The sequence below is a fragment of the Trichomonas vaginalis genome, chromosome IV, assembly GCF_026262505.1.
Source record: "Trichomonas vaginalis G3 chromosome IV, whole genome shotgun sequence".
In the NCBI taxonomy this organism is placed as follows: Eukaryota; Parabasalia; order Trichomonadida; family Trichomonadidae; genus Trichomonas; species Trichomonas vaginalis.
Genome location: NC_067206.1, coordinates 28,575,466 through 28,601,996, shown reverse-complemented (window position 1 = coordinate 28,601,996; position 26,531 = coordinate 28,575,466). Strand labels below are relative to the sequence as shown.

The 26,531-nt window shown below is 32.9% G+C and overlaps 6 protein-coding genes and 1 pseudogene across 7 annotated transcripts, besides 5 other annotated features; 4 read left to right on the top strand and 3 right to left on the bottom strand.

Annotated features, from left to right (window-relative positions):
* Nucleotides 1-1,003: 1,003 nt before the first annotated feature.
* Nucleotides 1,004-1,040: a mobile genetic element.
* Nucleotides 1,004-1,040: a terminal%2Cinverted (terminal inverted repeat of Banshee-A3 transposon ID:TVAGG3_0185510).
* Nucleotides 1,041-1,305: 265 nt separating this feature from the next.
* On the top strand, nucleotides 1,306-3,368 carry TVAGG3_0185500 (trehalase family; the record flags this gene model as incomplete). Its single annotated transcript, XM_001312788.1, has 1 exon — nucleotides 1,328-3,364. One exon carries the CDS (start codon nucleotides 1,328-1,330, stop codon nucleotides 3,362-3,364), a length of 2,037 nt encoding a protein of 678 aa, XP_001312789.1.
* Nucleotides 3,369-4,428: 1,060 nt separating this feature from the next.
* TVAGG3_0185490 (uncharacterized protein) lies at nucleotides 4,429-4,761 on the bottom strand (the record flags this gene model as incomplete). Its single annotated transcript, XM_001312787.1, has 1 exon — nucleotides 4,429-4,761. The coding sequence occupies one exon, from the start codon at nucleotides 4,759-4,761 to the stop codon at nucleotides 4,429-4,431; it is 333 nt and encodes a 110-aa protein (XP_001312788.1).
* Nucleotides 4,762-4,955: 194 nt separating this feature from the next.
* Nucleotides 4,956-5,432, top strand: TVAGG3_0185480 (uncharacterized protein; the record flags this gene model as incomplete). Its single annotated transcript, XM_001312786.2, has 1 exon — nucleotides 4,965-5,357. The coding sequence occupies one exon, from the start codon at nucleotides 4,965-4,967 to the stop codon at nucleotides 5,355-5,357; it is 393 nt and encodes a 130-aa protein (XP_001312787.1).
* A 272-nt stretch (nucleotides 5,433-5,704) lies between these two features.
* Nucleotides 5,705-9,619, top strand: TVAGG3_0185470 (ankyrin repeat and protein kinase domain-containing protein family; the record flags this gene model as incomplete). Its single annotated transcript, XM_001312785.1, has 1 exon — nucleotides 6,143-9,298. The coding sequence occupies one exon, from the start codon at nucleotides 6,143-6,145 to the stop codon at nucleotides 9,296-9,298; it is 3,156 nt and encodes a 1,051-aa protein (XP_001312786.1).
* A 189-nt stretch (nucleotides 9,620-9,808) lies between these two features.
* On the top strand, nucleotides 9,809-10,261 carry TVAGG3_0185460 (small Rab GTPase RabC2; the record flags this gene model as incomplete). Its single annotated transcript, XM_001312784.1, has 1 exon — nucleotides 9,809-10,261. One exon carries the CDS (start codon nucleotides 9,809-9,811, stop codon nucleotides 10,259-10,261), a length of 453 nt encoding a protein of 150 aa, XP_001312785.1.
* Nucleotides 10,262-10,720: 459 nt separating this feature from the next.
* TVAGG3_0185450 (WD40 repeat-like family) lies at nucleotides 10,721-12,088 on the bottom strand (the record flags this gene model as incomplete). Its single annotated transcript, XM_001312783.1, has 1 exon — nucleotides 10,843-12,072. The coding sequence occupies one exon, from the start codon at nucleotides 12,070-12,072 to the stop codon at nucleotides 10,843-10,845; it is 1,230 nt and encodes a 409-aa protein (XP_001312784.1).
* A 5,020-nt stretch (nucleotides 12,089-17,108) lies between these two features.
* Nucleotides 17,109-23,219: a mobile genetic element.
* Nucleotides 23,220-23,303: 84 nt separating this feature from the next.
* Nucleotides 23,304-23,934: a terminal%2Cinverted (terminal inverted repeat of Maverick-1A transposon ID:TVAGG3_0185290).
* Nucleotides 23,304-26,531: part of a mobile genetic element that runs on past the window's edge.
* Nucleotides 24,784-25,613, bottom strand: TVAGG3_0185430 (annotated as a pseudogene). Its single transcript has one exon. A coding segment is annotated over exon 1 (830 nt).

Here is a 26,531-nt window from a genome sequence, read left to right as displayed (position 1 = left end):
ATATAACTATTTATATAAAAATCAAATTCAATGATCTTAAAAGCGAAGGATAAACCTCAAAATTTACGAATATAATGAGTGGGAATATAATGCTTATCTATCATAAAGCCATATGAAATTAATTTTTGCTTTACGCCTAATTTTTGACGACAATTAGCAAAAAATGTTAAATGTTAACACTCAGTCCATTTGAATATGAAAAATAAAATTGACTTTGATTAAATGTTTTTATTTATCATGCAATTCTTCTTGCGACCAAAGATTTGAATAAAATTTCAAAAAATAAGATAGCTTAAAAAATAATATACGGTAGTGTTTACTAATAGATGAATAGTATATAAATTCTATTAAAATGGATTTGATCCAAAAAATATAAAACCAAAAATAATTGTTATAATTTAAATGAAGAAGTAATTTAAAACGATTTCATTTATGATCAAATTTTATATATTTTTTTGGATCAAATCCATTTTAATAGAATTTATGTACTATTCATCTATTAGTAAACACTACCGTATATTATTTTTTAAGCTATCTTATTTTTTGAAATTTTATTCAAATCTTTGGTCGCAAGAAGAATTGCATGATAAATAAAAACATTTAATCAAAGTCAATTTTATTTTTCATATTCAAATGGACTGAGTGTTAACATTTAACATTTTTTGCTAATTGTCGTCAAAAATTAGGCGTAAAGCAAAATTGATATTTCATATGGTTTTATGATAGATAAGCATTATATTCCCACTCATTATATTCGTAAATTTTGAGGTTTATCCTTCGCTTTTAAGATCATTGAATTTGATTTTTATATAAAATAGTTATATATTAGAAAATAATATGAGTTTATGTGATATTATTTTTCAGAAGATTTCATTCTATATGCCTATGAAAAGTACTCTCAAAACTAACTTTCCCCCAATTATAATTAAATCTAGAATATTGTATTATGCTTAGTATTATTTCATTTTTCTCATTCAATTTAGAATTTACAAATGTCAAAAAATTGAGAGTTGTCACTTTTGATGAATTTCTGTTTATTACAATATAAACCACTAATTATCAATTTAAACACTTTTTAATAAATACATATTAGATTATCGTGCATTTACCGGATAATGAATATGTATTGAAATTTTGAAGTAACTCTCTTAATAAATTGAATCCTCTTTCAACTCTCATTTTATCGGAAATGTGACAAATTTGTTGATAATTAATAATTGTAGAGATCTACACGAGTAGATTATTTATTAATTCGATTAAATCCGGTAGAAAGTCATTCAAAATTTTTTTGAGACAAAAAGAAGTTTTAATATTGTCAATAAGTTAAATGCTGTTTTTCTTTGCTAATCCAACATTATCTGCTACAGAGCGAGCAATCCCATCATACTGGCTTAACAACTGGGACAAGACAAACCCAGTTATTGGTTACTGGAGCACAGCTCAAAAATCTTGGACAGTCGAGCCATCAATGCATCCAGGAATCAATCATCTCAAAGCTTATGATGACTTAACACGCGACGTAATTACATCTGATTCATTTGCTGTTTCAATTGATGGACAAATTTACGGAAATGATATGCTTTTCAATAATTCTCACCTCAGTGGTTGTGTACAAGAGGTTGATGGTGAGTTATTTACTACATATGATGCATATCGAACAGACAAAATGCCAATATCAATCCGTCGCTCTTTTTATATGCCTCCACATGAAGAATTTTACTTAGTGAAATATACAATCAAGTCTACTGATGGCAATTCCCATAACATCAAGCTCCTCGATTATGTTATTTCAGGAAATGATGAAAAATGGACAAAAGGAAGGTGTTCTGGAAATAGCTGCCTTATGGATCGTAAGGAATCAAACTTAGCTTCAGTTGCTATCTCAATCGATACTAACTACAAACCATTAAAATCAGTAGGAAACAGTGATTTTAATGATGACTCAAACCCTCTCAAGTATTTCGCTGCCAACGGCGTTATCCAAAAGTTTACATCATATAACCAAGCATCAGTTTCCTTTGGAGCTGTTTACGAGTTCACAATTTCACCATCTAAGGAAACAGTTGTTACTTCGATCAGATCTTTCGGTCGTACAACTGTCGATGCTGTAAACCATCTAACAATGGCAACAGTTCTCGGTGTTGACGCAATAATCAAGATGACAAATGAAAGATACACTCAATTCCTTTCACAAGGTGTCCAAACATCACTTACAGATGATGCTCTTGATTTATACAAGAAATCAATCCTTACTCTTAAAAATTCCCAAAATCCGGCGAAAGGATTAATTGCTTCATCATTACATCCAAGTTATGGCTACAAGAACTGGATGCGTGATTCCCTGATGGCCGCCTTCATGCTTGATTCAGCTGGATACCACCAGGAAGCGAAAGATTTCTTTAATTGGGTCGATAACGCTGAATTAACAAACGGTGGCTTCCATACAACATATGATACAATGACAGGTAATGTTGCTCCTTTTGTTGAGCCACAATATGATTCTGTTGGTTTGTATTTGGTCGCATTAAATTATCACTTGAAGACAATTGGTGATAAAGACTGGGTCAAGAGTAAAATGACAAGAATCCGCGAAATGGAGAATTTCATCTTCCAAAAGAACTCAAATTATCACAATTTCCCTCCATCTGACAGATCTCCATGGGAAGAGAGCACCGACCACCATACAAAAGAGCCTGTTCCACAGCAATGGTATTCTTTCGAAATGGGCTGCCTTTACGGTGGAATTAGAGCTGCCTACTCAATTGAGAAGGAATTTGGAGATACAACAAGAGCCAGCCAATGCCAGGAAAGAGCTGATGAACTAAAGAAAGGAGTTATGGAGACATTATGGGATTCAGAAACAAAAAGATTATATAGAGGTATAAGAGATAACGATCTTAAAGATCCTGATACAAAAGCTGATTCAGCATCAATGACTTGTGTTTTCTTCGGATTGTTGGATTCAGAAAACGCCTTAAGTCACTTGAATTTTATCAAATCTAAGTTGACAAAGCTCGAAAGTGGCATTGCAAGGTACGAGAATGATCCTTACTTCTACGACTCCGTTTGGAACCCATGTGGTGAAGGAACAATGGAAACACAACAGGCAGAACCAGCTTGGCCAGTCGTAACCGCTTACGTTGCTTGGTCGGAGCATTTACTCGGTATTGATTTCCAAAAGAGACTTGATTGGATGGTCAAATACGCAGCTTTCGGAAATATGCCAGTTGGTGAAGGTGTTGACTCAAAGGATGGAGCTATGATTGTTCCTTCTGCACCTGACTGCTTCGAACATGCTGGTGTTTACGTATACTCTGTTTTACTCAAGGAAGGAAAAGTCAAATCTTTAGTTTCTACATTCTAAAAAGTTTTAGAATAAATCTTATTTATATATCATATGTACAGATTTATATATGCTTGAAATGGAAAATTAATGAAGATATATCATAAAAGAAAGAGAAGCATCTGATACAGGAACATTAAATTATGCGTCATGTGAAATAAGAAGTTCAGATGTTTCTCTATTATTATTATCAGCTGCCTTATCAAGAGCAATTGTTGCATTTTTATCTTTTTAGTTGATGTTTGCACCATATGGAATAAGGAGTTCAACTATTTCTTTTCTATTTTTGCAATGCTACATAATGAAGAACTGCTTTTCATGAATATCTTTTTCGTTGATTTTTGCAGCTTGTGTAATAAGAAGTTCAACTGTTTACTTACTTTTATTATTTGTTGCATAATGAAGTGCGGTCTTTCCATATTTATATATTTCGTTGACGTTTGGGCCATTGAAAATAAGAAGTTTAGCTATTTCTTTTCTATTATTCAATGCTGCGAGATGAAGAACTGTTTTTTCATGTATATCTTTTTCATTGATATTTGAGCCTTACGAAGTAAGAAGTTCATCCGTTTCTTTACTATTACAAACTGATGCATAATGAAGAGCAATATTTCCATATTTATCTTTTTCGTTGATATTTACTCCATGTGAAATTAGAACTATTGTTATTTCTTTATTATTTTTATTTGCAGCTGTATGAAGAATTTGAGAATCTACAAATAGAGAGAAAGTATTTATGTTTATTGTAATGGGGAATTGTAAAAAGACTTTAAAATGTTTTATTTGTTCAAATATCAAATATTTACTATAAAACAAGAATATAATTTTCTTCTTCTTCTAATGTTTTTTATAATTATTTTGTTTTTTGGCCTTTTGGATATATGTATATGGGCCTAATAATATTTGGGATAATATACTATCCCATTTTTTTTAATATAATAAATTTTTTTTGTTTTTGTGCATTTAGCAAAATGGAAGCACAAGATCCAATAAATTGTAAAGGCAATGAGTTCAAGTGTTAGGGTAATAATGAACTCATGTATGGTTGCCTTGTTTTGATATCACAAGGTGTGTGATATCGATTTTTATAAACTTTTATATAAGTATTGAGCGTCAACGATAAGGTCGTGTGCAAATTCGTCAACTCTCGGGTATAAATTTGAATCCCAAAATCCACAAACTTCGGAAATTTGAGATTTTGTAACGTCAATAGATGCATATGATTCATCTTCGACCATAACATAAAGGGCTGGATATTCGTCTAAATTAGGAACTTTGTTTTGACTTCCGAAAAGATCATTGAACTGTGAACGAAGCCAAAGTTTAAGACTACTCTCCGAAACTTTGAACTTGATGATGAACTCGAAAATGTTCATCTCAATTTGATGGTGGGCTCCACAAACGCTAGTTGCAGACATCAAATAAATTGTTAAGCCGCTTAGAAAAAAATTCGAACAAAAAAAAATTAAAATTTGATAAAGTTGTATAATCATTATCTCAAGATCGAATCATGAATAAAATAAAACAATGAGCGGTCAAAACTTTTGAATGAATTTGAAGCTTTTACTGTTGGTAAAATTGTGTAGTATCGTTTTGTCAAATAAAATCATTTTTTCATCATATGTGCAGTGCTAAGCGCATTATGAAAAGTATCACATGGGACTTTGAAGGTTCTAACGAAACTATATACGAATGCAATAGTAAAGGTAAACTTATTCTAAGTAAGAAAAACCCACGCACACAGAAACAGATGTCTTCAGATTTAGCTAAATTCTATAACCCATCATTGGAATCATTTACTCCTATGAATATTCCTATGCATCCCATTGATTTTCCTGTTCCTTTAATACTCCAAGAACAAAAGCAACAAGAAGTAGAACAACAATATGAACTACAATCATTTGGAGAAATTGCAGATGTTGATCTTTACAAAGACGACTTCATTCTCGATAATTCATTCGAAAATACTCTTAATGACGAAGAATTATTTTTTGAGACTTTTGATGTTATTTGAGGATTTCATATCCTTTTCCTTTTATTTCTTTTTCATTTTTACTGGGTATTGGCAATCCCATTTTTTAAAAGTGCCTTAAAAAACTAATTTATAAAAAAACATAAGTTTTTTTAGTTTTTTAATTATCACACATACTTTTTTTCAAGCTTATTACAAAACTTGAACATGTTATTTTAGATCATGCTATATTCATTCAAAATGAAACATTTAGTCATCTATTATCAAGTAAATATTAATTAATATTTCGAAGAGTTAATAAGAATAATAACAATAAGCTTTCAGTATCTTGTAATTTGAAGGAAAAAATATTAATAATTTTGCAAATAATAGATCTTCTATTGTGAATTCTCATTTACTAATCGTGTAAATAGGGTTAGCGTAAAATGATGTGATCGGAGTGTACTTAGATAAATAATCGGAAAAATTAGCTTGTATGCGGATGGTTTTACATGTTAGTAGATGGTTAATTATACTGATGATGCCACTGCATACTTCTCTTTATATTGAATTGCTGAATTAAGGTGAATATTTTGGGAATAAATTAGATTTTAGATGAAGAATCTCTGGATAATGGCCAGCACTGCTAGTGTTATAGACTTTTAAAGCCGAAAATACTGTAAAAGAGTAATAGAGACAAAAAAACTTTTTTACGACGTGTAAAAATATTTATGTCGTTATATGGGATTTCTTTGGATGAAAAATGATTGGAAATTTTATTTTGCACCTAAATAAGTAAATTAGCATCGAAAGAGTAATATTCTTCGTAAAATCGAAAAAGTGCAACAATGGCAAGCAAAAGTACGGGAAGTGATCCGTTACAACAAGATCAGACGATAGAATATCCTCCAAAACAAGCAACTGATACCTCTCAAGTTGATTTAATTCGAATTATCTTTCAAGATTTAGTCGATAATACAAATCCAAGTAATTTCGCAGAACAATTTGAGCAAAAATCAAATATTCACGATCGCGACCTCGAAGGAAATACATTACTGAACTTTGCTTCCCGCTCTTTCCGAGTCGATATTATCAATTATTTATTATCCATTGGCGCAGACATTGAAGCCAAAAATAACAAGCAAAATACACCACTTATGACATCTGTAATCTACAATCAGCTTGGTATTGCTCAGGCTCTTCTAGAACACCAAGCAAACATTGAATGTCGAAATTCTGAGAAAATTACACCGTTAATCTACTCATCTGGAACAAATTACGAAATGACATCATTCCTTGTCAACCACTACGCCGATATAGAAGCCAAAGACGCCAATGGCTGGACTCCTTTGATACATTCCATTGTCAAAGACAAATTTCAAATTGTCGAATTCTTAGTAGAAAGACACGCAAACATTGAATCGACATCTATTGATGGCTGGTCGCCAATGATGTTTGCATCACTCTATAACAATGTTGGAGTTGTTAAATACCTCATCGACAAACAAGCGAAAGTAGATCATTATTCAAGAGATGGATTAACAAGTTTACATTTGGCATGCGAACAAAACTGCATTGAAATTGTAGAAATATTGGTGTCTCAGAATGCCGGAATAGAGAACAAAACAGACAAAGGCATGACACCATTGATGACTGCTTGTGCACATGGGAGTTATGAATCTTGTGAGTATTTAGTTCATCATCATGCAAACATCGAAGAAAAAGACATTGAAGGAAAAACTTCATTAATTCACGCAGTTATTTACGGAAGATTAGAAATTATACAGTTGCTTGTTGACAATAAAGCACAAATCGATAGTTCTGATAAACAAGGAATGAATTGTTTTATGCATAGTGCTGTTAAATCAAATATTAACACAATGGAATATTTACTTAAAAATGGTGCAAAAATCGAATCGAAATCTTTGAAAGGATTTACTGCTTTGTTGTATAGTTGCGAAGTAAATGCTTTGCAAAGTGTTAAATGGCTGATAAAGCAAGGAGCAAACATGGAACAGAGGAACAATGACGAACAAACACCTCTTATTGTTGCGACAATGAATAAATCAACTGATTGCGCAAAATATTTGTTGCGAAATAACGCGCAAATTGAAGCAAAAGATAAATTTGGATGGACAAGTTTAATGTTTGCATGCAAAGAAGATTGTGGTGAATTAGTTGATGTATTAATATCTTCTAATGCCAATTGCGAAGCTTCTGGATTGAATGGAATGACTCCTTTGATAATTGCAAGTTTTTACAAAAATTTGGAAATTGTCAAAAAATTGATAAACATTGGAGTCAAAATTGAAGCTAAAGATAAGAATGGAGAGACTGCTTTGATGCATGCATCAAATAAGAATGCTTTGGATGTTGTTAAGTTCTTGATTGAATCAAACGCAACTATTGATGTTCATAACAAAGAAGGAAAAACAGCTTTGACAATTGCATTGATAAATAATAACCTTGAAATTGTTCATTACTTGATTGATCACAATGCTGATATTGAAACTAAAGATATCAATGGTTCCACGTTGTTAATGCATGCTGTTAAAATGAGAAACAAAGATTTAGTTAAATTCCTTGTCAGCAAAAACATTTTCATTGATGCAACAGATAATAATGGAAATACAGCTTTGTCGCATGCAAGTAAATCATTGGACACAGATATCGCTTTGTTTTTAATCAATAACAAAGCAGCAATTGACCACAAAAACAATAAAATGATGACACCTTTAATAATTGCTTGCGGTGAGAAAAATAACATCGAAATGATAAATTTACTTTTAGAAAATGGAGCTGAAATTGAAGCTTATACAAATGACAACATTAATGCATTGATCATTGCTGCAAAACAAGATAATGGAGAAGCAATGAAACTTTTAGTTTCTAAAGGTGCAAGCGTTCATGCTAAAAATCACGAAGGATGGACTCCTTTAATGTTTTCTGTTTCAAATAACAACATTTCTAACATGGATTACCTTTTGAAAGCAAAAGCAGAAATAAATGGTCAGACGTTGGATGGTTATACACCTCTTATAATTGCAACAATTAATAGAAGAATTGAAGCTGCAAAGTTTCTTGTAGAAAACGGAGCGAATATTGACATTTGTGATAAAAATGGAATGTCCGCTTTGATGCATGCGATTAAGATGAACATCATGGAATTTGTGAGATTCTATATCTCTAAGAATGCAAGGATTGACCAAGAAAGTCGTGACGGAAAGAATCCAATTCTTTTGGCTGCTGAATATGGTTGTAACGATTTCTTTACATTTTGCATTGAAAATAAGATCAGTATTAAATTCAAAACAAACGATGGATTGTCTCCGTTGATGATATCAATAAAGAATGGAAAGACTTCTGTCATTGATTTGCTTATAAAAGCAACAGATGACTTAAATGAAGTTGATAATTCTAATAACACGGCATTGATGTATTGTGTTATTCATAATCAGCCATTAGTTGCAAAACAGCTGATAAAAGAAGGTTGCAACTTAGAAATTAAGAACAAAGAAGGCTGGACACCATTGTTAATGGCTTGTGCATTGAACAGGATTGATATTGCAATTGATTTGATTAAGAACCATGCAGATACAGAAGTTAAAATGGCTGATGGACAAACACCAATTTTATTTGCTGTAAATGGAAACTTCTTCAAGATGTTAAGGAAATTGGTGAAAAAGAAAGCAAACTTGGAGTCCAAAGATATACTTGGAAATACTCCAATACTCTTAGCAGCCAAATTAAACAGAATTGAGATACTAAAGTACTTGGCAAAACATGGTGCAAATATTAATGCGCAAAATAACAATGGATGGTCACCACTGATGTACGCCGCATGGTACGGATATGAAGAAATTGCTGAATTCTTGTTTGATAAGAACTGTGATCAAACATTAAAGACCAAAGATGGCTTGACAGCAAATGATTTAGCTGTAAAGAATAATCAAACAAGCTTGTTGAAGAAATATCAGGAAGGCAATGGAAAATGTAGGATTTAATCAATTATATTTTTGTTTTATTTTTATAACTCGGTAAATTATTTTTATATTTAAAATTCAAACATCTTTTTTCTTTTAAACTCTAATAATTAATGGAGTTATCTAATAGCATAGGTAACTTCCTCATTGCGTTTGCATATACAGTTTATATTTATCAATATCGATTACGTATTTCAGTCAACAATTATATTTTTGGATAATATCTTATTCATAAATATTGTATGATATGAACTTGCCAATTAAGTTTAATCTATTCACATCAGATAGCTTTATTTTGAATTAATTATTTTGCAAAAATAGTAGTCAATTACAATGGGTCAGTGATTTCTATTTAACTAGCTGATGCAAGCAGATAAATGCTAATTACAACATGGCAATCTAATTTTCAAAATTTTCAATGTCAATTTTTTGAACAATTCAGGAAAATTCTTAATTAACTAATAGGAATAATTTGTGATCAGACTGTGTAAAGCAAAAAGCTTATTCATATCACATGTCTCCCACAAAATTATGAAGATCGTTCTTGTTGGTGATACTCAAGTCGGGAAAACTTGTGTGCTTGCAAGATTGATAAACAAAGAATTTAAATCCGATAGCCAAGCAACAATTGGTGCTGCTTTTCAGAATTATTTTCTTCAAACACCAGCTGGCTTTGTTCAACTACAAATATGGGACACAGCCGGTCAGGAACAATCTAGATCCCTAGCTCCTATGTATTATCGAGCAGCAAGTGTTGCAATTCTATTTTATGACGTTACAAATCTTAAGAGTTTTCAAGCGCTTAAAGATTGGATGGATGAACTTCAAGAAAAGGCTCCAGTGCAATTACAGATTGTTATTGTAGGCAATAAATGCGATTTAGAAGATAGAGTTGTTAGCACAACAACAGCTCAACAATTTGCCAAACAGAATGGTGCTGCTTTTTATTGTGAAACATCAGCTAAAACAGGTGAAGGTTCTTGAACTGTTTTCTGAAGTAGCACAATTAAATGACGCAACTGATACAGTTTCCAAAAAGAAAGAATCAATGCAAATACCAACAGCAAACGATAACAACAAAAAAGGTTGTTGTTAACACATTAATCAACAAAAATACTTGAAAATAATTATAATAATTTTTTATATATACTTATTTTGTATTGTTTTTAATATGTTAAACTATTACTTAATTCGTGAATTACTTTGTTTTTGAAATACTAATGAATTTATTTATATATTTGTTCTTTGGAATATATAACAGATCCATTTTATCAGGAATTTATGTAGCATATTGCTTGAAATTGATGACTTACGCTAATGCTCAAATATTATGGCATAAAAACATAGTTAACCCTACTCTTTAATATTTAATATGAGCCAATTGCTGGAAATTTAAAGTTAAACCCATTTTGGAATGCAAATAACAATAGTAGAATCTTCCAATTGCATAAACATATAAACAAAATTTAATATAAAACAATAAAAACAAAAATAAAACAATAATATTAAATATATCTACAATAGTGTATCGAATTATTCGGGTATCAAATCATATTAATTAAGCTTCATTCTTTTTTTGTGTATTCCCACAAGCAAATATAGCCATCGGCCGAGACAGAGACAAAGAGTGGCTTATTTTTGCTATGGCGTAAATCTGTAATGGTATTTTGGTGAAATACTATGGAAAATAATTGGATCATTGTTTTTGTTTCCCAAACTGTAAGTCTGAAGTTTACTGATGCTGTAACAAAAAGTGATCCATCAGTAGAGAAATCAGCGTAAGTTATGTCATCATCTTTCTTTGAATCTGATTGATTTGATAATGTTATGAATCGTTCAGAATTTGGCGAAGAAACGAATCCGTATGGTATTCTACTGCCAGTGTTATTAATGCTCACAAGCGAAAACTGTGGGATTTTTAAGGTAACCATTACGCCCATGTCACTAGAAACTCGCAGGTTATTTCCTTTGATTTCCATCCCTGTAAGTATTAATTGTGGTGTACCTTCGAACTCGCATTTGTATGTTTTGATCGGTTCCAAAGTACTCAATTGAAATTCACTTAAAATACCGTTTTCATAAGCTAGAATAAGCAAATCTAAGTCTGTAGAGAATTGAATTGAGATGATTTTGCTTTCATCTAATGATATTTCAGTGCATAATTTGAGATTATTTGCGAGATATAATAATAATTTGGGCCCGATAGACAGGCAGATATATTGACCGTTTGGTGTGAACATAACGCTGCGCTTATTATAAAGGACTGATGTGTTATCTGGGATTAAAACAGAATTTATGAAAGTTCTGTTCTCAAGATTTAATAATGTCAAGGAATTTCCATCTGTAAATGCTAACCTAGTCGTTAAATCATCAATTGCAGCTGATTTAATTGTTTGAACGTTATTATATGATAAAACGAGGCGAACGTTCGATTTGGATTTATAAAAAGTATCATTCGCTAATATCTGGAATTGCAAATTAGTATAATTCTGTGGGATATCACGTGTCAGCTCAACTCTATATTCGCTACAACTCCTAATGATCTGGGAATCTTCTTTATTTGGTGTTGTAGACTGGAGTTTTCTTGATACTTTATTGTACATGTTTCTTAGCTGATTGAAGTCTGCTTGGTATTGTTTTAGATGCGTTATTGCCAAATTTTGTTCAGATTTTAAATGTTCGATTTCATCGTGGAGCATCTGGATTGATTTGGCGTACAGCTCTATCTTTTTCAGAGTATTTTCAATTGGAGGATCTTCTACTCTAGTGTAGAATCTCGAAAAATCATAAAACATTTTTAATAAATGCGAGCTGACAACGATAAAATGCAATTCAAAAACTTTTGTTTGTATTTGATTAAATCATAGCACTCGATGTGCTATATTATCCCTCAGAAAAATTCGTAACGGTTTTTTAGGATTCAAATTTATAAAAAAGAACATTATAAATAATATGATATTTAGAATTACTTTTTTGAAATTTCGAATTCTTGGATTCAATATGAACATGACAGGATCTGATCGAAATATGCATTATCACTTGAACTATGATATAATAGTATAAACCGAACATTTCGAAAATTGAATGGGATAACGATTTTGAATCCAACCGGAAGAATTGAATTGAAAAGCATTTTAATATGAAATAATGATAAAATTGATACTGCACTAAAAATATGACGTAAAATTTTCATAGTTAATCCAATCAATAAACTCGGACAATTTTTATTTTTTTACTATAGAATACTATTATATCTCATTTTCTTCCTTTTTACACAACATTTATTAACTTAATTTCTCCCCAATGTCATTTTGCAAAAAAAATGCAGATTGAATTTCCAAATACATTTTTATTATAGGTTGATTTAAAATTATCTCTTTTAGTTACTTAATAATTTTTCATCTGAATCAATCTGAAAAGCAAATTAGAGGTAGGGCAACGATAGAAAATTTTTGGAAAAAAAGTTCGGAGATCTTAAACGTATCATATTCCCTGCATGGTTTGGTATCTTCCGCCATGCGTTGTGCCAAACATATTGACACTTTCCAATAATTAATTTATGGTATGAGTCACAGAGTTAGATTATAAAAAGAAAGTAAATAATTGCAATTAGAAATCATATATGTCGGAAATCAAATGTTGATGAGCAGAAACCTTTTACTCATCATAAAAGAGATAAATCACTAAAGATTTGTATACATTAAAATTGATATTTGGTGCTCGAAAACTGTCTGATGGGACTCCTCCAAAATGAACCAATCTATCGCTGAGGACCAAATTAGATGATGTGGATGGTGTATTCTCTAATTCTAACTTAGGAAGAATGGGAACAAAACGAATGACGACAACAACATGTCAAACATAGATAAATATCTATGAATCAATAAAGTATACGTGCATTGAAGGTGATAACGATCACTTGAGGCTTAAACTCTTTGACTAAATTATGCAATAATTAAATATAATCATTTTATATTTTTTATACTGATAGTAATTAATATACTATCCTGCTTAATAAATGGTATGATCGAATTTGTTTGAAAATTTAATTATGTATATGAAACTATGTCTTCTATATAAAAATCAAAATTTTCGGACGAACCTAGATTGAAGCTTTATGAAAATCTATCATTTTTGTTAATTGAGTTAATATGAATCTTTTACATATGTATATATAGCATTGATAGCTTATATAATCATGGTTTATTCCATATTAACATATTTTTTCAGTTAAATTTGTTAATAATATCATGTAACAAATTAATTCAAGATTAGAATGTCTACAAAATGCTAACAAATAAGAACAAAATACGATTTCTCGACTTAAATTTTAATATGGAGTAGTTTTTCGTTTAAATCTAATAAAAATGAATAAAAACTTATCTTGTACTATTTTCATTCAAAGATTTTAATAATGTAAATCATGCATTTTCATAATTCAGTACAGTTCTTTTTAGAATTAAAGTTGATGAGGATGATATTTGTGATTTAAAATAATTTGTTAATGTTCACCTTTTATTCATCACCTTGTGGTATGCCCTAAAGCAATAGCATTATCAATTCTGCTGAATTGATCAACTCAAAATTCCAAAAAAAATTCAAAATTTCAAAAATGAAATTAAACAATTTGAATTTTCACATGAAAAAATCAATTTCGAAAAAAATTTGGAAAATCAAAGTATTTGATAATTAGTCAAATAATCAATTTACATCGTTTTTACTCATAAAAACAACTAATTTTTGATTTTGATATCATATTTGATAAATACTCATTCCAGAGTTGACGTAATGTATTAATTATTGTTAGAGATATTGCTTTCGCAAAAATTCTTATTTCATGAAAGAAAAAAAAATGATTTTATTCCAACAAAACAAGTAAACAGATGAATGGAAACGTACTATATTTTCATAAATGTAGTAATCAGCGTGTCGGCTTTTGTTTATCATGTTCGAGTCAAAATGTATTAACTTGTAATAAGAAATATTCGAAGATTATATGAAGTATTGAGCATCTTTGTAGAAATATTTGTAATTCATTACTAACATATATAATAAAGTTGTTTTTTTTTCCTTATTGCAATAATTTTGTCTGATTTTAATAACTTTTCATGTATACGAGTTGTGTGAATATGCATCATAATATGCGTAAATATACTTATTTGCGACGAATAATGTGGTTGCATAATGGAGGTGCTAAATTTTGATTTTTAATATGGGGCTTTGGTATGTATAATCATGTTCTTATCTCAACGTAGGAGTATTGGTGCAATATGATTAAAATTTACGAGGTGATCTTAAATTGAATAATTCTGGAGTATAAATCACAATGCAGCTAATTCTATGTTAAAGATAGATACAGATTGTAGTAATCAATTAGGGAGTACAAATTCTTCTTTCATTTTGTCGTATTGAGCAGAAAGGAGAGATCATAACCCTAGAAAAAAAGCCAAAATTGTCACTTTTCATAGTACTTAAACTCAATTCGCTCGGCGAATGCCGAGCAAGATGCTACTCATATCAACATAATATATCCATTCTTGTGTGATTATATAGTGCCAGACAACACAAAATTGTCATTTCAAAGAATTACTTGAGTTTTCAATCTTAATATCTAATCTCAGTCTTATTCGAGAGACCTCCATCATAACTTATCATCTCAATCACTCATTACGATTCATTTCGACATGTAGAAACACGTAACATATCAATATCCATATACAGAAGGAAGTTCTTTTCGAACAACTCATTTGGAGTCTGTTTTGGAAAGAACTTCTTTCTGTCCGACTTAATTTCATAGTTCCTGATCAACAAAAGACAGAAACCACACACTATCTACTTAGGAAAGGAGTTCTTTCTAAATCTTCCTTAAATTGAGATTTTACGAGAGATAACCCTTTTATTGCACTTAAAAATGAACATTTTGATATCTTTAGTATCACACATGGTCATATATAGTATTTCATCTACATGAACATTCATCTTTCGAAGTCTCTCATTAAATGGGAGGCTTCGAAAGATGAATCGTTTATTCATACAACTTTAAATCTCGAACACATTTAGAGAGTGAGTATATCATTTTATTCTTGTTTTGAGTTTATTCTGATTCAAAATTGCAGTGAAAACAGAAGTTCACACATCATATCTGAATGTGAGCTCAGCTATACTTATACGATCTCAATACCTCCACTCTAAGCATAAGAGGTGAAGTTATATAAAAATTATCAGATGCGTTGAAGTCTCAAAAGTATTGCCTGAATGCTTGTTTCATATTTGTCCAAGTAGTTTCAATGAATAAATGTATTGTTTTTTATAATTTCGATTTATTTTTAGAAAATATTCAATATAAACCTTTATTGTGTTATTTACATCTCATAAATTCTCTGTCTAAATCATATAAAAGCGCGTTTTACCCCTATGAATCAAGAAATTCATTCAATATTCATGGTATATTTATTAAATTTATACGATTTAAGTACAGTATACATTGTGCGTCGCCTGTAGCCTACAGCTACAGTCACCGACACAATGAAAAAAGTGACAGAAAACTGACACCATACGGGCGCGCATATGTACGCATATATGTGTAAAAATAAACGTTCATATGTAAACTAACCTTTATTCACTAGCAGGAGCTTTGTTGTTCGCTTCCATTAAAATGTAAACTTTACGTGTCAAAAAAATTCTGTCACGTAAACTATTTATGTTGAGATTGAGTACCAGACTCTAATATAAGTTCAACCATTATATTAGAGTCTTTAGGAATTTCATATGGTTCTTTTACATAATATTCCTTTTTTTGACCATCAGTTGATTCTTCAACTCTTTTGAATGAAAAGCGCTTATAAAACTCAAACACGAGTGCATCTTTATAACCAGTGATACGTAAAATTTTGGTGGCACAAGCTGTTCATTCACATTACATATAAATTGTTTGTTATCATGAGCAATATTACTCAACGTTACTAAAGGCTCAAGGAGAGGATTTATTCTTACTTGATAACCGAACAATTTATATGTTGGTTTGCCCTTTCGCTCAAGGATAAACCTGATATTCGCTATAGTTATGAAAAGCTCATCAAAGTACTTATATGTTTTTTTATCTTTATCATTTTCGTCAGTGAAATCTGCTATGGTAAAACTATAATATACATGCATTCGCGAGATATATTTTTTCCCCATAAGTCTAAAAATTTTGCTTTCGATGGAATTACTTTTTGCGTGAATGTTCTACCATGGTCATCTTCCCAAACAAGCTCTGGTTTTCTTGATGTTTGTGTCTGTTTCAGTGGTTTCTAATAACGCAGTGATGAAATCCAACACATCTCCTAGGGACATGTCATATTTATAATTCAAGGCATTTTTTTTCTATACTACTGTATGAAGGTAATGTTATGATTGGTGATGTACCTTTTCTTAATACATTCAATTTATTTTCATTTGAATCATAGTAACAATCAACAAATTCTCTACTTGCCTCAGTCATTTTTTCCATAAGACCTTCATTCAACTCCTGTGTAGTCATGTTGGGTTTTATGTAATATCTCATGTCAAACCTTTTTTTCACTGATTTTGATGAATCTTCATTTCTAATGGAATAGCAAGAAACTCAAAGTCTGGATGCTCAAGACTTATCTTTCTTATCTCAAGAGCTTTTGACGCAGGATATTCAATGAAGTCTCTCGGTATTTATATGAGACTGTATTACCACTTATCGTGCCATCATTCATAACATGTTATAGTATAATCCATCATATTTAGACATTTTATATGTAACTAAAAGATGGAGAAAGTTATTAATCAAGTAGATAAGATTCTTCATGATGGAGCACGTAAGAATAGTAAAGAACTAAACAATGCACTCATTATGCCATTTTCTGATGATTATCCATTTTGTACTAATGGTGTTTATTTCTACTGCGGTAAGATGGGTTCAGGTAAGACATATGGTGTTATTCGTCATATAATGTAAACAGACCGCTTCACTAATACTCCATATTATGACTCAATAGTTATCTCAGCAACATCAGGAACAATGGATAAAACAGCGAAGACATTTATGAGTCAAGTTAAAGCACCAGTACTGAAAAAGGATGATAAAGAACTTATGCCTTATTTAATGAAGAACGTTAAGATGAAAGCAAAGTATTACGCTATGTTGAGTTCGTTCAAAGTAAGTTCGAAAAAATTTCAGAGGAGATGGAACACATCTTAACAAAGCATCAACTAAGGAAACCTGATGGAAAGTTTGAGTATAAGAAGATTGCAATATATGTTGTAAAGAAGTTGAACAATATCCTTTCACAAAGTATCCAGTAATTCTCTATTAGTGTTAGACGATTATGGTGGTCATGACTTATTGAATGACCCACGTTCACCATTAGCGAACTCATCACTAAGGTCAGACATTATAACTATACTGTTGTCATCATGTGTAAACATGGAGACATATATGTTTAAACATTAAGGACTATGCACTGACTTCGTTATCTTTCAAGGTTATTCTATGAGAGACTTTCAGTCAATGATTGAACAGTCAGGAGCAACAGAAGATTGGGAAGAGTTATGGAAACAAATACAAAGAGCTACCAACACCTCGTTCATATATGGAAGTTCATATAGTTGCAGGAAAGACGGACTTTAAAGAAGTTAAGCAACAAGATGACATTATTTTAAGAAGAAAAATAAATGGGTTTTGGCGATTATGTTAAAGCTGGATGGGGTATGGTGAAAAAAAATCCTGGTCTTGTAATAGGTGCTGGATTTAACATTGCTAACAAACTTTTCCCTCAAGTTGGTCAAGTCGGTGGTGTTATCGGTAGTCTTGGTGAAAGAATTGCAAAAACTACATTAGGTGAAGATAATGCATTAACGAAGAATCTTAAAGCATTCATAAAGCTCTTGGTGGTGACTTCAGTAGAGACAAGCCTGTTGAAACACCTATAATTCAACCTCAACAAACTATTGCAAACAATAAGTATAACGCATACATTGGAGGAGCTATTTGGAACAATCATAAGCCATTAGTTCAGTCAGTACGTGTACTATCAGACATGCCATGGATTAATGCTATTAGTGGCACTTTACGCAGATAATATATTTTATTGAGGTTTAAATGAGTGAACAGAGGAGGAAACTCATTGATGAACGAGTTAAGAAATGGGAGAATGAACGTCCGATAATTCGTACCATAATTAGCGATCAAAAGTTCAAGCAGCATACATTTGATTTTTTGCGCGATAATATAATGATCTTGCTTTTGATTACAATGCTAGGCAATACTTTGAGAAAGAATATGTTCAAAAAGGTCGTATTAATTTCCCAATGAGAAGAGAAGGCTTTTTGATTACATCAACATATACAGCACGTGGTAGAGACCCTTTTACAGACGCGTTCGTAACTTTAAAGCACGTTCTTCTATTAATAGATCCAGTTTCTACATACCTTATTACGTTTCGTCCCTTCGCATCCTTTACGAACCAGTGATCCTGGATATGACGCTAAACGAGAAGATATATAGAGACGAAATTAGCTAAATACAAGGAACCTAAGGATCCAAGGACTGGAGAAGTAAGGAATCACATGTCAAGATAAATAAGCTTTACAATAGTTGAAGAATTGGAGAAACGATCTAATGAGATTAACGCTGAGAAGAAAAAGGAGAGTACCAATATGAACAAATAGATAAGATGATTAAGGAATATAGAGATTGGCGAATACATCGAGCGTTCTAATAAAGGAAGTAGAAAACACGACAAAGCTGCAGAAAATGATTCATGATGAATTACTGTTAGGTGAATTTTCTATAAAACAAAGACAGAGTAACTTAATGGGTGGGCTTATTATTTGGAGATTGGTATAATGAGAGGTTAAAACAAATGTCGACTCCAACACCAACTCCTACACCTACTCCTACAGTAGCTCCAACACAACTCCCACTCCTGAACCAACAGTAGCTCCAACGCCAACTCCTACAGTACGTCCAACGCCAACTCTGACACAACTGCTCACGCAGGTCCTCCACCAATGTCGAGTAGTCATGGTATAACATTAAATAAACCAACACCTACACCAAAAATACTCCTGTATCACATCCTAGTACAACTAACCCAGTATCTGATTCAAATCAAGCGGAAAGATCACAGGTTCTTAAAAGAGCTAATACACCAACTGCTTCCCCTATTAGAACACCAGAGCCAACTCCAAGAATCACAAAGGCCAACACCTTCACCGACTGTTGAACCAACTCCAGAACCAACAGTACCTCCAACTCCATCTCCAACTCCATCACCGACACCTACAAAAGCACCTACTCCATCTCCAACTCCGACTAAAGCTCCGACACCGTCTCCAACACCAACTTAAGCCCAACACCGTCTCCAACTCCAGCTGAACCAACTGATGCAGATCTATTCAAAATTGGTTAGACGAAGAAAAGCGAAAAGAAAAGGCTGCAATTGATGCTGCACTAGATAAAAACACACCACCACAGACACTTGGTGGTTACATGTTAAAGAAAGACAACATTCAAAGACAAGAACGTGCATAGTGTGTGCCAGAGAACAAGCACAAGAAGAGAAGAAAATAGTTGAAGAGAGAAGCTTCAAATAGAGGGTGGTCCAGGAACTTACAAAGGATCAAACTATCCAGCAGAGAAAGCCTCGAGTGATAATGTTGTCTCAAGAGCTACTGATTTAGTTACCCATGGTATTCTAACTGGTGCAACAGCTGTTGGTAGTGCTATTGGAACCAGTGTTGACACTGTTGTTGATACTGTAAGAACTGTTACAAATCCTACACCTGAAGATAGGAAGGAAGAAATTTCTTACTCTTAATACAAAGGCAAAACCAGGGATATGGATTGGTCGTGGAATTTTAAAGTCTGGTATGCTATTGGCAATGGTGCTTCAGCGGTAGGGGGATGCTCGGAAGAACAGCAACATCAACCGCAAATGGAATACTAACAGGTGCCAAATCACTTGGTAATTGGGCTGATGATAAGTATACAAAATATTATGAAGAAAAAGCTCGTAAGGCTAAGGAAGAAGCTGAACGAAAGGCGAAAGAAGAAGCTGAACGTAAAGAACTAGAGGAGCTTAAGAAGAAAGAAAAAGCTCGTAAGGCTAAGGAAGAAGCTGAACGAAAGGCGAAAAAGAAGAGCAACGTAAAGAACTAGAGGAGCTTAAGAAGAAAGAAAAGCTCGTAAGGCTAAGGAAAAGCTGAACGAAAGCGAGAAAGAAGGCTGAACGTAAGAACTAGAGGAGCTTAAGAAGAAAGAAAAAAGCTCGTAAGGCTAAGAGAAGAAGCTGAACGAAAGGCGAAAGAAGAAGCTGAACGTAAAGAACTAGAGGAACTTAAGAAGAAAGAAAAAGCTCGTAAGGCTAAGGAAGAAGCAGATAGAAAGGCGAAAGAAGAAAGCAGATAGAAAGGCTAAGGAAGAAGCTGATAGAAAGGCGAAAGCAGCAACACCATCGCCAACTCCATCTCCTTCACCATCTCCATCTCCTTCACCATCTCCATCTCCTTCACCATCACCAACTCCTTCACCATCAATAGCGGCTCCTGTGAGACAATTTGGTGCATGGGGTGCTGATTTAGTCAAAGATGCTGCACAAGGAATTGGAAAGGAACTGAAGAACACAACATAGTACAATAGAGCGTTTTGGTAATCTTACGGATTACACAATTAGATCAGCTGCTAATCTTTTTATATAACCAGACTACTGATAACGGTACTGATGAATTGGCTGTAAACGGACTAGCATCAATATAAGAAATCAGCAGAAGATAAATACGATGAATGGAAAAAGAATATTAAGGGTGAATTATAATAAGTATGCATATCCTGAAGAACATATGAAGTTAGAGCTTACCAGACTAAGATCAAAATATGTAATGAAACAACAAATACTACAACGCAAACGACGAAAGCTGACAGAAAGATTGATGACACTCCTACTCCAACTCCTGCAATGGCGAACATCACACAACAATTGCTCCAAGAGTTCCAAAGGAGAAGGTATATCAGGAAATGTTTCAACTACTCATAACATTACTGAAGCAGCTAATGTTTCAGCAGTTGAGCAACCTGTTGTTAATGTAACTCAGGAAAACGCCTACTGAAACATCAACACCAAGACAGGATGTAAATAATGAACGTCCAGAAGTTAAGGAGGTTGCAAAAGCATACCTGGAGAAAAATACTACACAAGTTCTTGAAGCAGAAAAGCATCTCAATTCAGACAAAACACCATCTCCAACTCCTGAAGCATCAGTTCCTCCAGCAATTGGTGGAAATATACCTTCAGTATCACCATGGCAGAAATTTTATGGATTGTTTAAAGGAGCGAATAAGGTAATGGATGCTGCTGAGAATCTCCAAAAGTTCAAGAATGAAGTCGCAACTGGTGCAAAGGAAATAGAAGAGAATGATAAACAAGCTGCTGAATTAGCTAAACAACAAGCTGAAGCAACTAAACAAGCAGCAGCTCCTAAACAATCTATATCTAAGTCTCAAAGACAAGGTCCTGACCCAAGTGCTAAAGTCAAACAGAATCCCCACACCTGCAGCAGAAGTCCAAGAAGGACAAGGACAAGAAGAAGGATAAATCAAGAAGGACAAGGACAAGAAGAAAGATAAGGATAAGAAAAAATCGTCAAAAGATAAAAAACATAAAAATTTATCCAGTAAGAAATGAGTCAAGTCATTAAAGCATCAACTAAACAAAAGTGGTTAACTGAATATATAAAAGATGGTAAGGTTCCTGAGGATATATGTACATACAATGAAAGACGGACGTGTACAGTTCCGTAAAGTCAAGCAACCTCTCAATGATGAACAGATCAGAAGGAAGATCTCATTGTATGAAACAAAAATAAAGGACTTACAAGCTAAACTCGAAACCACGATACTTCTCAAGAAAACTAGGCATATCTTTAACATGACCTTCATTAATATTTTTCCTCCAATACTGTACTTCCATTTGTGACAACCTGTTTGGATTACCTTCACGCAACCTCTACCTGTCACTTTTCCTGTATTTTCGTTCTCAAACGTAACATCATACTTTACATCATTACCGACAAGTTCATGACCATCAATACTTTTAACAGCACCGTGTCTTCCTTGATCTAAAGTTTCTCCTTGCTTTAATCCATGCTCTATTTTTGTCCATATCTGATAACGTGGATATCTTGCAACACTTCCATCTTTTGCTCTTAACAAGTATGCACTTGTATCAACTGAATCAACTGTATAATAAGAAGGATCAAGATGTCTTCTTTGTTGGTTACCTTTACCCATGTTCTTGGTTCAACTATGACTTGAACTTTTTGACCAGGTCTTAAGTTATAAAGGTTATTTTTTCTGACATACTCTTCTTTCAATCTTTGTTCTTTATATATTCCTCATTATCCTTTTCTGTGAAATCATCAGGCTTTTGTTGTGTGCTTGAATGATATTCAGTGTTGTAGTCATTAATAATTTTGTCTCATTGTATCTGCAGTGAAAGGTGGTGTTTTATCACCTTCTTTGAGGTTTAACTTCATATGTAACATAGTTTAATAGTTCTACAGAGAACCTATTAATAATACCTAGTATGTTATGATTGATTTCTGTGTCGTCATGTGCTCAATGTTATGACTGACCAACAGATCTCGAACATTTTGTGTCGTATAAGCTGGGCTTCATCACTAGTAAGTATTGTAGGCTTCATTTCACCTGTAGCTTGTGAAATGAACTTCTGCATTGCACTTAGAACATTGTTTGAGTTCTTTTCACTCATTGGGAACGCATAACTTTTCTACTGTTTAACATTGATGAACAAAGAAAATATGGTGGTGTTCCACCAGGATTCTCAAATGTATCGAATTGATAAGTCCCATATCAGTTTGAATATATTTGTAGCATCAAACTCTTGTTATTAAAGTTTTCTTTGTTTACCAACAGTCATTTTTTTATTAACGTTAAAGTCTACAGGCATTGAGTAATCGCTATAACCATAGTTAGTATACAAGTCTTGGGTACCGGACTGCGTTCCTCCATACGCAATACTTGTGAATTTGACACTTTACAAAACCGTTAACGTATATTTTACAACACAAACACAAACACAACTTAACCTTAAATATTTATAAAGCCGCCAACCAACTTCACCTCACTACTGTAAAAATAAAACGTTCTCACTTACAAAAGTATTGCAACTCTTCCCATTGCTGTGCTTCACACATAGTTCATATTCTTCAGTATCGCTGCTGTCGCTCCAATCGTCAGAGTCAAAGTCACTGTCAAAATAAATGTTAGTAAGTTTTGACAAAGCTAATGAAACACGCTTACCGTTTGTATCGTATGCTTGTATAAACTTTCCATTCTTCATTCCTTCATAAACGCTCAAACTAACTTTACCCTTTCTCCCTCGTATCTGATAGAATGTATTTTCACGAGGAACGAAGAACAAATTCTTGAACTCATGACCGTTGTAGTTTGTTATCTCAATAGTTTTCGTCATTTACATAAATAAAAATTAGTAAAATAAAAAAATAAACTTAAAATTAATGATATCACCACCCTCACACGTATGAAAACATAGCACAAAAATAAATTTAGGTGAAGTGGTGAGATTCACCTGTTTTTCACCTGTTTTTTCACCCACTTGAATTCATTGCTTTATAACTCTCTTCCTTGGTTTCTTTTTAGTTGCTTTCTTCACGTCTGTCTCCAACTTACTGTCTTTCTTCTTCGTCCGTAATGATACCAGTTACTTCCACCAGTCAATGGGTCAAATGGTCTTTCGTAAGGGTTTCCATACATTCCATAGGGACCATACGGAAGAACTACTGGTGGAGAAGAAACATTTTCTTTAGTTCCATCGACTCTATTTAAATGCATTGTTTCACCTTTCATCTGGTCATTAAAGTCTTTTGCGTGTTTTGCAAACTCATCGTCCTTTCCTAAAGCATTTTCTGACTCAGTCGCAACCAAATTGGATGCTTTATTTATGAGCCCTATTTTATTTAATCTTAACTTCTTTGCAACCCAGCCTCCAATCTTTCCTTTATTTGCATCTAATGTCTTCGAAACTCTTCCTCCACTCATTTTATTTACTGCGTCATAAGCCCAAGTGCTTTTGCTCCAAATGCTAATGCTTTTGTTCCCATTGCGCCTAAAGCTGCCCAAGCTACCATTTACACCATATTAAAATCATCTCTCTTCAATATTATCTCATAAAAGTTCTCTTACTGGAGAAAGTCAATGAAACATAAACATTCTCACGGGCTTCGCCCTCACCGCTTTGCGGTCTATCTAACTTATTTCTTATATCATCTATACGCTCAAAATGTCTGAACAATTGCTAACATCTTCTACAACAGTTATTTCATCATGAATGACCTTTAAAAACAAGCTCATTTAATATGCTATTAAAATCATTTCAATAATGAGTCCATCCTTTCCATCTTTAGGTAGCACAACATCTTTCATTGAAGAAGGTTCGACAAGTCTTATATTAAACTTACTGACAAAGTTTGTTATACTATAATGCTTCGGCGGCGAATACATAGTAGTTTGAAAGACATAATATAGATTCTTCAGCAAATTCACTTATACTGGATTTTATAACAATGTTCTCACGAGACCAAATACCACCAATTGACAATCTTGTAAGCAATCCTGCTGAACCTTCAACTGTAAACGTCGATGGTAACATTCCACGAAGGTCATCTATTGACATCTTTGAGTCACTGAATTTAAATATTTTCTTAAAGCAATCGTCATTATCTAACCATGCAATAGCTTTGAAGTTTTCATTCGAATATACATCTGCTTCATTAAATGTAAAACCTGACTTCTTTGCAGAGACGACTTTAAAATCTATTGAGTTTGTTTCAAAATTATATGCTATGCTAACTTCTGAAGGTAATGGGTGTCCTTCCGCAGTCAGTTGTTCTCTCACTACCGTTTGAAGCTTTGTATTAAAAACTTTCATGTCATCTCCTGTGTCTAGGTTCACATACACAGCAATAGGAAACTATCTTGCTTCTTTGTCTCATCATTATACCTCAAAACATTAAAGTTCTTCAATAATATTGTTCTTCCTGCTGGAATACTTCGAACCTGTCTTATTTCAATAGCTTTCTCACCTCCTACATACTCTACCCAGTGTCTTGGATATTCATAAGTATACTGACTTTCTTGAATTTTGGTTGGTTTCATCATAACATGTTCATAGTATATCTTTATACTCTTGTCAGTTAGACTCGGTGCTATGTTCTGAATATTTCTGACTTGCATTTTTAATGGAGATAAAATGAAGCATTTAATACATGACGTAGATGAAGACATGAATGAAACTACAGACAAACTTAACTCTTCTCTCATTCTTCCTTTCAGTAAGGACTATGAGTTCTGTTCAAATGGCGTTTATTTCTATTGTGGAAAGATGGGTTCAGGTAAGACATTTAATTTAATTCGTCATATACTCATAACAGAGCGTTTAGGAAATGACTCATATTATGACCAAATCATTATATCAGCAACTTCAGACTCTATGGACTCAACAGCGAAAACATTTATGTCAAAAGTTCAAGCCTCTGTCGTTAAAGTTCCAGACAGTGAACTCATTGAATTTCTTCAACGTTACATTCGACGTAAGAGGAAATATTATGCCATCGTTGAATTTATACAGTCAGGAATGCAAAAGACTTCTGAGGAGATGGAAAGAATTATTGACAAACACCACTTACGTCAGTACTCAGGAGTTTACGATATGAAACGACTTACAAACTACATTCTATCAAAACTTTCAAAATACCCCTTCAAAAAGTATCCTTCAAACACTCTGCTCGTTTGCACGACTTCGCCGGAAAAGGTTTAGTGTCAAAGCCTGACTCACCATTAGCTAACATCATTACTAAAGTCAGACATTACCACTTAACTGTAGCAATACTTATGCAAACATGGAGGTTTTTAGCTTTAAACATAAAACGTCTCATAACTGACTTCGTTATCTTTCAAGGTTTCTCACGTTATGATATTGAACTCATTTGGAAACAGTCAGGTATAACATTACCTTTTGAAGAAATTTGGGAAGCATATAAGTCTCTCATCTCTCCTCGTTCATACCTTGAGATTCATATCATGACTAATACCATTAAAGTCAAAAATATTCCATGGGAACGACCAACATTGTTTTAAAGTTTAACCTTCAATTGACTGATGGTAAACAAATTCCATGCATCTCTGTCGCCATTTCTGTTAATA